At 47.5% G+C, this 11,366-nt stretch overlaps 1 protein-coding gene across 2 annotated transcripts; it reads right to left on the reverse strand.

Annotated features, from left to right (window-relative positions):
* Window positions 1-783: 783 nt before the first annotated feature.
* On the reverse strand, window positions 784-11,159 carry DACT1 (dishevelled binding antagonist of beta catenin 1). 2 transcript variants are annotated; one of them, XM_059059652.2, is made up of 4 exons: window positions 10,612-11,159; window positions 8,287-8,419; window positions 7,042-7,197; window positions 784-3,714 (listed from the first exon to the last, which is right to left on the reverse strand). In XM_059059652.2, the coding sequence occupies exons 1-4, from the start codon at window positions 10,954-10,956 to the stop codon at window positions 1,931-1,933; spliced, it is 2,418 nt and encodes an 805-aa protein (XP_058915635.1). In that variant the 5' UTR covers window positions 10,957-11,159; the 3' UTR covers window positions 784-1,930. The 2 variants fall into 2 exon arrangements, with proteins under 2 accessions (XP_058915635.1, XP_066886771.1); XM_067030670.1 differs by having other exon boundaries at window positions 784-3,825.
* Between the last annotated feature and the right edge of the window lie 207 nt (window positions 11,160-11,366).

Genomic DNA, 11,366 nt, shown 5'->3' on the forward strand with positions numbered 1-11,366 from the left:
ACCTAAAAGACTAGGGATCTATAACCAAATGCAACATATAACATTGACTGAATCCTGGTTGGGAGGAGCAGGGAAGCTGCTACTAAAACATTCTTGAAACAAATTGGGAAATTTGAATAGAGATTAAATTTTTGATGATAATAAGAATTATTGTCAATTTTCCTTAGGTGTGATCATGGTGTTGTGATTATACAGGAGAATCTCCTTGTTCTTCGGAAATACGTACTTAAATTTTTAGAGATGAAATATCATGATGCCTGAAATTTACTTTAAAATAATGTAGTAGCGTGGTGGGGAGAGGGAGGATTGCCAAAATCTGTCTTTGACCCACAAAACCAGCAATATGGTTTAATCTAATATATATCAATACATAAAGAGTGTTAAAGCAAGCATGGCAAAATGTTAACAATTGTTTAATCTAAGTGGTGGCTGTACAGGTGTTTATCGTACTATCCTTTCGACTTTTCCATGTTGAAAATTTTTCATACTTATAAGTTGAGGGAGAGAGGGGAAGTCTTCTCAGAAATATTTTCCTTAGAAGAGATCTATCAAATGTACCTTAAATTTTAAAGAAGCACCTTAACCATTCTAAAGAAGTAGCTTGCTCTTCCTTATTTGTTTATTCACCATCCATTCCAATACTCCTGAAATCTGCCTTAATTATTATTGCAAATAATATTCTAATGCTAGAATAGGCCTAATATAAATCCCACAATAATCAGCACAAGACTTATAGGTGTAAACATCTGGTTTTATACCCAAATAACAAACTTAACAGCAGTAAAACAAATCGTTTATTACAGCATATAATGTGTTATATTAAATTTACACAAAGATATATAAAAACACATACTGTTTATATCATACAGTCATTTAACATCAACAGGAATATCAAAACAAATACTACTCATGCACAAAACATGCATATACGGGTCTAAAAAAAGGAATTTTACACAATACTGTTTACCAAAAAAAAATTTTTTTTTTTTTTTAAAAGCCCTTCTACACAGGGTCAGTGGTCCAATCTGGACTGGATTGCACTAATACGTTTGGGCTAATGCTTAGGTGGCACAGTGCTCCGTGAGCAGTTCTGAGCTTGGAGTCGTACCCAAGGGTTATTTCACTAGGAGTGAATTTCTCTGTACCCGATGACCAAAATGTTATCACAAAGGCAAGTCTCCAAGGGAGGAATGGTTGGATCTGCTGCAAATTAGGGAGGAGGAGAAAGGCATCAATGTTGGGTAAATGGCCCTAGAAGAGGTTACTGTAACCAGGGCCTAGGCACCAAGTGTGGCAAAGGTTTTAGTGAATCCTTTTAAGGTATTACCAGCCTCCCTATCCAGGTCACCTCTCTGGATGTAGGGTCTGGTCTTCAAGTTCTGAGTCCAGTAAACCAAACAGTTCTGAGGAGAATACAGAACGGGGATACATCTGAGAAAAGAAGAGTATATAAAAAACTACAGAAAACCATGACTGCCCCTTGTATCTATCTCACACAATTGTATGTGATACCCACAACAGGAAAACCCTCATGGAGACGCTGCCCTAAAGAACCAAAGAAGCAAATATATGTCCTAAAATTCCATCCACCTGACCTCCAGATCAAAAGGTCTCATCCCATTAACACTTGAACATCAAAACCTGTGCCTTCACAGATGCTCACAAAATGTCAAATAAAAACCATCTGAAACCACAAAAGTCACTATCACCACCATTAGAAACTCAATATTCACTTCTAACCAGCAAAGACTTTCTTTACCTTCCACTAAAGGCACTAGTGTCCATACTTGACGAAGATAAGACATAATTCACCTCGGTTTTATCTAAAGCAAAGGAAAGCATTCCACGGGATTATTACACACAAAATAGTAAGACGCCGCCGTTTCTTCCGGAACTAGAAAAACCCCACTTTCTACACCAAGGACGTTACTCAAACGGTCGTCATCAGTTTCAAAGAGCCAGACCGAAAGCGCAGGATTTTCTTCTTGAGGTTGTGTGAAGCCTTAATTTTGACGAAGGTTTTGGTGGGGTTGTGGCGAAGGTCCGGGGCCGGTACCGTCTGCAGAGGGAGAGTCTGGACAAACTGGGACCAAATCAAGCCTCCGCTCTCCTCGGAGTCGCTGGTGCTGGTGCTGTCGCCCACGAACTCGCCCTCGCTCACGCTGGACTCGCTGTCGCCGAAGCAGTTCGTGGTGTAGTTGCTGCGCTCGTCCTCGCTGGTGTCCAGCACGGTGGAGTGGAACAGGGACTCGCACTCGGCCGAGTACTCGGAGTCGCTGGCCGCGTAGGCGTAGGGGCTGGCGTAGGGCAGCGGCCCGGCCGCGAACAGCCCCGCGGGCTCCCGGCGGCCCCGCCGCGCACGCCGCAGCGCCTCCTCGTAGGACACCTCGGCGGCCGACCTCCACCTCCGCGAGTCGGTGCGCTTGTGCTTGGGCTTGGCCACCACCGCCTCCCGGCCGTGGCCGTGCCCCCGGCTCCCCGCCCGGTGGCCCGCCCCCAGCGGCCGGCTGAGCGGTCCCGCGTCGGGCTGGCCGCCCCCGCCCCGCCGCCCCTTGGCCGGAGCTCTCCGGAGTTTCTTATTTGTATCCGCGTCATCGGGGAACCGACACTTCTTGCCGGCCGCCCGGCCTTTCTCCCTCACGGCGGGCAGCGCGCTCTCCGGCCCGTGGACAGCCGGGGCCCGGGGCTTCAGGGCGGAGCCCCTCGGGGCGGCCGTGGGCCGCGCACCCCGGGGCGGCCTGACGCCGGGCGGCTGCGCCAGGACCGCCGGCGCCTTCCCCAGAGGCCCTTCCTCCAGGCTCTGAGAAGAAGAGCCCTCGCTTCTGAAATCCAGGGCAGGCCGCTCTTCCACCGGGAAAGCAGGAGACAGCAGAGCCGAAGCGGCGGGAGGGGGCGCCGCCGTAGGGAGAGCCGGCGGGCTGTTTTTCTGTGGCACCTTTTTCAGTGGCTGGACCATCCTGTTCTCTTGCATCGAGGCGGGGACCCTCCCAGGGCTCTCTTTTGGGGAGGCAGCTGGGATCTGCCCACTTTCCTTAGGAGACTCCCCTGCCCCAGTAGGGGGGCACCTAGCAAGTTCCTGGGAGGCTGGCTTGGCATTTTTGGGCAGATGCTTACCTGGAAGTTCAGTGGCAGCGCCTGGGGAGATGCCCTCAGGCGCGGGCAACCTCTTGCTTTCCAGTGGTTCTGGCTTTGATTCTTTTGACCACTGTTTCAGTGGGGACAACGTCCCATTGTCCAAAGAGGGGATCCCGCCAGAGGGCAAAGGCACCTGTTTAGAATTCTTAAGGTTCCCACCGTTGCCCTGCGAGACGGCCGCAGTCACTCTGACACAAACGCTCCCATTCCTCAGAAGCCCCTTGGTGGGGTCAGCGTTCACACTGGTTCTCGGCTTGTTGGTCCTTACAGGGTGCGTTTTTTTCTGCACCAGGCTCAGAATGTAACCATCCATTTTCTTACTCGATGAAGGATGGGGAGCAGACCACAAACCGCTTGGAGAGGGTAAGGAAGTGTCCGTCTTGACGGCATCCAGCTCAGATCCGACACAGATGTCGTTGGCATGGCTACCGAGCCTCTCGTCTTCCCTCAGGGGACTGCCGGTCAGGCATAGGAGAAACATTGGGCTCTGCACGGCCACAGCATGAAGCGGGCTGGGGTAGCGATACACATCATTCCCGTTTTTAGACACCAGATCACACTGGTACTTGGGATTCACATCTGCAATGACACCAAGGGAATTAGACTGTGATGTGGAGGGGGAATGGCCAACTGCCTCTGAGGCCTGGTCTTCACAGTGGCCTTCTTTATATTCCAACCATCCTATGAGATCTGAAAAACATTTAAAGGTACACTCTGAAGAATTGAATTGGTCAGCACCATCTCGACTCTGGCCAGTTTCTACGAAGACCAATTCATGGGTAGAGGGAGAATGCCAAAGAATCAACAAATACTCCACAAGCTATTCTACTATTTCACATACAGTTCACACTACTGGGTGACGGAAAAAATAATTAACAAAGGAATTTTTAACAAGCTATAACTCTGAAGGAAAAATATTCAGTCATTAAAAATGCTTTCAAACTGTTGAATAATATGGGGAAAACACTTTAAAGTGGAGTGAAAAATCATAATAATAGGCTATTGATTATGGTTTTATTAAGACTGGACATACGCAAAGAGAAAAGTCTGAAATGAAGCATGCCAAGATGCTAACAGAGCACTAGCATCTCAGTGTGGTGGGAAAGCAAGTAATGTTTACTTTCTTCTTTATTTTCTATTTTCTAAATTTTCAGTAAATATGTACTGCATTATTACTGGAAAAATAAACGTTTTTTGAGTCGTTCTTTCTCTAGGCCACTCTCCCTTCTGTATTCTATTCCTGGTTTCCCTTTAAAATACTTCAGATAAACTATACTCTCTATGGGCTTCCTCCTCATTTTTAATTTTTTTTTTTAGACCTAATTCTTTTTTTTTTTTTGCGGTACCTGGGCCTCTCACTGTTGTGGCCTCTCCCGTTGCAGAGCACAGGCTCCGGACGCGCAGGCTCAGCGGCCATGGCTCATAGGCCCAGCCTTTCCGCGGCATGTGGGACCTTCCCGGACCGGGGCACGAATCCGTATCCCCTGCATCGGCAGGCGGACTCAACCACTGAGCCACCAGGGAAGCCCTTAGACCTAATTCTAAATGACATGCGTTCTGGTATAATTGTCAAATGAAAGGTCAGGGTAACTAATCAAATTTCAATAGAGACTAATTAAATTTAAATAATAATCACCCTATGTTTTCAATAGTGACACTAAAAAATAAAGTACAATATTTTAGAAGGGAATTCTTTTTTTTTTTTGCGGTACACGGGCCTCTCACTGTTGTGGCCTCTCCCGTTGCGGAGCACAGGCTCCGGACGCGCAGGCCCAGCGGCCATGGCTCACGGGCCCAGCAGCTCCGCGGCATGTGGGATCTTCCTGGACCGGGGCACGAACCCGTGTCCCCTGCATCGGCAGGCGGACTCTCAACCACTGCGCCACCCGGGAAGCCCCTAGGAGGGAATTCTTGATGATGTTTTAAAAGACTGAGGAGTAGTATTAATGAATAAATTTCCCACATCTCAAAAATGTAGATGCCAAAATACAATGACATCAAGTTTTCTTGCTTAATTAAATGATTTTGCTCTCATCTTGGCATACATTATAAATATCAGATCCCTTGAATGAACTTTAGTTAGAGAAAACCAAAGTTTTTGTCACTATTTAATTTGTTGTCCATTATAATTATATTTATTCACTCAAATATTGAAAACCCACTACATGCTAGGTTCTATGTTAATTGTTAATTTAAGGGAAAGCTCCATGAATTCCAATGATAATTAGCAGTTGGCGGGGGGCGGGGAAGGGGGGGAGAAATACAGTCTAGACCCAGAAATGATATGATTCATTTGTAAACAAAAGATTATTGTAAAATAAAAGTGCCATGTCCCCAATCCCACCTCCACTGCCAATAAATAGCTTGTTGTAAGAAGGGGAAACCTCTCTAGCTAATATCCTTGCCCATCCCTCCTCACTACCCCAAGGCCTATCCTTGTCTTACTTTAAGCCACATTTACCTACACGACATCTTTCATCTCCTTTTCCTCCATAAAGTTAAGGAACAAGACAGGCATCCCAGCCGGCAAGGGCCAGCCCAACTGTCTCAATTATGTGAAGATGTGGCATTTGGGATAGCAGGAGTCTGTCTTTAAGGAAAACCTATACCAAAGTACCTTTAATAGGTTTATAAAATTTCCCTCTGAAACCAGATCTGCAGAGTGAAAGAGAGCAATTACCAATGAACTTGAGGCCCAGATACTCTAGATAACACAGATTTGTGCTTCGCCAAATGTTTGCTACTAACAACACACACTGTACAAAGACATCAGCCAATTAGCAGCCTCAGTTGTTTAGTGTTATGTTTGCATTGCCTGGACCTCAGAAATTAAACCTTTTACCCAAGTGGACAACACATACAAACCAAGGGTGCAGTGACTTGTTCCAGGACCCACAGCTCCTCTAACTTCCATATTTTCTCTGATCTTCTGAGGAATCGTACTAAAGCAGAACTAAGGAAGGTGTCCCGAGTTTCAGCAACAACTCTGCCATTCAGCCAATGAGAAGCCTCTGACAAAGGCATATAAAACCAAATTCCTCCTCTGTTTGTTGAGAAGGTTGAACACGACAATTTCTGGATTCCCTTGGTGTGGTGGAAAAAACATGGACCTGGCAGATAGTCCTGAGCTTGAACCCTGCCTCTGTCACTTACTCTCTACATAACCTTAAGCAACGTACCTAACCTAACCTCAGCAGGCCTCATTTTTCTGATACATAAAATGGAGCTAACAACACTTGCACCCTGCAGAACTATTGGGAGGATTCAAAGCAGGTAAATGTATGCAGAGCACACAGCAGCAGTGTGTGACACATAGTGGAAATGCAGAAACTCTTCCTGTACCAACAATGGCATGATCCTCTCTAGAAGTCACTGCAAGAATAGCCCAAAATGGGGAACATGGTCTAGGGGATCTCACCCTATCCCCCTGCTAAAAGAAGAGAGCTGCCATCATGCAAGGCGTTCTGGAGAACACGGAGGGGCCACTGCTACCAGAAGTGCCAAGCAGCGGCACTTTCTCTTAGCCAGGCTGACAGATATATTTAACTTAATGTAAGCTTTAGCTTTAAATGATTAAAAGAAGAAGAAAACAGATCCAAAGTAATTTTGAAAAGAAAATGCAAACAACTGAACAGCAAAAGCTCAAAAACAGAGCTCAAGACCTATAATATTGGGACAGGATTTCTAAAAATAAGCCATCTTGCTATCATCAGAATATAAAGCCAGGTGATACCCAAAGAGGACTGGAATAGTGGTGATCTTGATTCTAGATGCAACTATGGCACTAAATGCAGAGAGCTGATGAAATTCTCTGAGCCTTTGTTTTTCATCAGTAGAAGCTAGACAACCTTTAAAGACCTCTGACCCCTTCCAATTAAAATGTCTATCAATTGTAAAACGTCTTACCTGCAGATTTGGGGCAACCATCTGAGATAGTCAAGGTTGCCTCCAAGGGGCTGCAAAAACAGGTGCTGGAATGACAACTGGATAAACACTCACTAAAGACGGAGTTCGAGGAATTGGAAAGGGATCCCGAAGCCCCATCACTCAGTTCATAAAACCCTACAAACAGAAAACACCATTTGGGATTAAGATCATATCAAGCAATAACACACATTTGTGCCTAAAAGGAAAAGGGGTAATCATGTAGAAAAGGTAGGAAAGGGAGAATATGAGAGGGAGGGGCACCAATTTTGCTTCACTGGATTTAGTGTCCTGACTTTACGGTTTCAATTCCAGCAATCTTTGGAAAAAGGCAAAAAGCCCATACCTATGGGTATGTTTCAAAGCTGAGAGTACCCTCACTCTCAAACTGACCTTACTCCTAGACCCCACCTTTAAAGATGTGCAAGGAAAGAGACTTAGATCTGTCAAACTTCAACTTTTTCACAAACATTTCAGAAAGAATAACTTGAAGAGAAAAACAAATCTATTTAAGTAGCCAAATGGTTTAAAAGAAAAAAAGAACAAACTTTTGAAGTGGTCTCAGGAAGTTGAAGTGTGACTAATTTTCTAGCCCAGTTCTGACTTTCTCAAGTTTCAAAGGAGGAGCACTCTTCCAGAAATCTGAATAGAAGCTTTTATTTTTAAACTCAGGAGACTTCAGTGAGGTCAAACTCATTATTAAAAATTCTGTTGTCTAACAAACTTATCTACAAAACAGAAACAGCCTCACAGACATAGAGAACAGACTTGTGGTTGCCAAGGGGAGGGGAGTGGGGGAAGGATGGATTGGGAATTTGGGATTAGTAAATGCTAACTATTATATAGAGAATGGATAAACAACAAGGTCCTACTGTATAGCACACGGAACTATATTCAATATCCTGTGATAAACCATAATGGAAAAGAATATGAAAAATAATGTATAGATACATATAACTGAATCACTTTGCTGTACAGTAGAAATTAACACAACATTGTAAATCAACTATACTTCAACAGAACAAATTTTTTAAAAAATGTGTTTTCTGATTTTGTTTCCCTCTTATGCAAGCAACTGAATGGCAGACTTCTCTTGTTTTGTTTTGTTTTATTCTCTCTGCACTGGAAACAAACTCCACTGCCATTTGCAGGTCTGGGAATGCTAAGCACAGGGGGGCAAGGCAGAACTCATGACCACAGAATTCCTCTTTGGGCCCCCACACTCACCTGAGCTGGGGCGGCTGTCTGTCTCCAGGTGCTCCTCAGATGTCTTTTCCACATCCAGTCTCAGGTCACTTATCTGCTTGTCAAGTTCCTGCAACTGGTTCAACAAACCAGCATCTCTTCTCCTCAAACAATTCTGATTAGGAAGAAAGGGAGAAAGGAAAAACAAACACATTTTGGTGACACAGAACCAGAAAGTCTGGCTCTAAGTATTCAAATTACCATCTGAAGAGTTCCCTAAATCTTCCAAAACCAAAATTTTTACTGGATGACCTGAAATAAATAAAAACTTCAAGAATATGTCCCACGTTGAATTCCACTTTCTCACATTTTGTGGTGATATAGTTTCTTCATAAAAACAAGACTTGCTTTTAGTTTAAACTAATATATACATATATAAACTTACTTTTTATAGGTTGTTTGTGAAAAACCCACTGAGATTTTTCAAAAAACCTCTGTGTACAGCCAGTTTTTTACAGAACAGTACTTCACTGTAGACTCTTTAATTTGTCAGAGTATAACAGATTTCCTACAATACACTATAATCTTACTTAGGTGAGATTTTCTGGCCAAATGTCCTGCAGAGTTTTGTTTTCTATTAGTTGCTTTGTGGGGTTTAATCAGTCTTAGGGCCTTTGAAAGTGAGAAACTAATACTAATAGCCAGTGCCAAGTATAATGTGAGCTGGCAGAATCCAAAACCCTCAAGGGAAGGTCCATCAAGATTTGAACTCAGCTCGGGTTTCCAAAGGTGACAGACCATAGTGCTAACTCACACCGCCACCTAGTGCTTCCTATTGCTGGGGAAGCAAAAAAACAAAACTCAAAAGGCATCTGGTTCAAATCACAAATGCCAAGTCTACAAATGAAAACAGTACCACAAACACTGAGTGGACGGGCATTCTCCTGACATGCTGCCTTGCTCCCCTCCAGGGGTCAACAGGAATGCACCACTCACAGTTGTGAGATTCATGAAGACAAGAAGGTGCTATTGTATAAGACAATGCCCACAATGTCAATCAATGACAGGCATAAGCAACAAGAACTGGCTCAACTCAGTGTCTGCTACCAAAAAACACAGCAAAATGCCAAAACAGAGGTATTGCACAAACCACCATATACATGTTGTACATCCTTACAAAACAGATGCATATGAATCTACCCCTCCTGTCTGTTCTTTGACTTAAAAAGCTTGGAGACATAACATGCTAGTTTGTTAGAATGAGTTCAGAAAAAATGAACCAAACAAGTCAAATCACTTTGATGCTCAAAAAAAGAGACAAATTATCTGAAAAGAGATAATACAAGAAAACACTCGACAAATAACCACACAGCATCACTCCGTTGGTAATCGCAGGAGGGACATTATCTAGCATGCGTCTAGTTTCAGATAGTATCACATGGTCAGATAAGGATTTTTTTTTTTCTCCTGTTTTCAAAACTACATTTTTGAGGTCACCGAAACAAAGCTGCCGCCATTACTCTGAGGCTGGGTCAAAAGCTGTTCCATCAATACATTAAGCGCCGAAGTTCTTTTTCTTCCCCATTAATGAAGACGGCAGAGAACGTCTGAGACGCTGACACAAATCCAATGTAAGTGCTCCCTGAGAGCAGGTTTTTCTCTTCGCCCACCTCCACCTCAACTCACAGCGAGCAGTACGTATAAAATATGAGGGGAGAGGACACTTTCTCCAGCCAAATTTCCATCATTTGCATCGGTTTTAGCCGCCTTTATACAAAAGGGCTTCTATCTTAAATTAAGCAACAGCCCCGGCAAAAGCTGGCAGGCTGGGGAAAGCCTTGGGAAGGGGCAGGTTCCCCGCGGCCGCTTCCGTGTAATCGTAAAATTCGGCATTGGACAGTCAACCGCACCACAAGCCCCCTCCTCGGCTTTTGTCCCCTCTCGGCGGGAGGACATGAAGTCAAGAAGCTCCCCAAAGAAATGCTATTTTAAATGAGGCTTTGCAAACCTTCGGGGAGAGGGCACGCTTTCGTCTAACTGGAGGGTTTAAAGGTAACAACCAGGAGACTCCAAGAATTCCAAAAGCAGAGAAGGAGGGGAGAGCGGCCTCCCCCGCCCGGCCGTCCGCGCGGGGTTGCCAGCCCCTCACCTGACACAAAGCGGGCACACGCCGGGATCGCGTGGGCGTCGGCAGCCCACGCGCTGCGGGCGCCCTCGGGAACCGGGTCAGGGGGGCACCGGGCGGGGGTCCCGGGAAGCCAAAGGATTTCCCCAGTCAGAGGCACCCCAGCGCCCACCGCAGGCCACCTGCCCGACCCCCGGCCCGTCTGCAGGGAGGGCCGTGCCCCACCTCCGGGCACGACCTACCAATTGCTTCCGCAGCAGCAAGATATTCTCCTCCAAGAACTTCTCCTCCAGGCGGCTGCGCTGCGCCGCCTCCCCCGGCAGCTCCCCGGCGCGGGCTGCAGCTGCCCCCGCGCCCCCAGAGCTGCGCAGGGCGCCCCGGACCAGCAGCTCCTGGCGCTGGCGCAGGTACTCCAGCTCCGCCAGCCCGGCCAGCGTGGCCTCCTGCCGCTCGCGGGTGCGCTGCCGCTCCGTGTCCGCCTCGCCCTTCTCCCGCCAGCGCCCCTCGGGCTCCGCCGTGCGCTGCTCGCCCCGGACCGGCGCCGGCAGCTCCAGCTCCCTCGCCGTCCCGGCCGGACTCGGTTTCATGGCCCCCAACCCTGCAGCGCGCACCCGTCCCCGCAGCCGGGCCGCCCGGGCGGAGGAGCGGGCGCTAGGGCTGCGGCCGTGGACTCATACCTCCCGGCGCCGGGCCACGGCGGCAGGGCGGAGACCCGGAGCGCTCGGAACCCGCGCGCGCGGCCGCTAGCTGCGGCCGTCCGGGACCGGGCGGCGCCGTCCGCTATCGCCACGCGTCCCTCGCCGCGGCCCCGCAGCTGATAACGCCCTGCCCGGCGCTACGTCACGCGCGGCGGCCCGGCGCACCCCCGCCCGGCGCCCGCCTCCCCGCGCCGGCCCCTCTGCTGCGAGGCCCGCTCCCCCCCGGCTTCCCCCTCTAGTGTCAGGGGCGCCGCTCGCGCTCGGCGCCGGCCGCCTCCTCGCCGGGCCCTCCCCGCTCC

This window comes from Kogia breviceps, chromosome 3 (assembly GCF_026419965.1).
Source record: "Kogia breviceps isolate mKogBre1 chromosome 3, mKogBre1 haplotype 1, whole genome shotgun sequence".
Classification (NCBI taxonomy): domain Eukaryota; kingdom Metazoa; phylum Chordata; class Mammalia; order Artiodactyla; family Physeteridae; genus Kogia; species Kogia breviceps.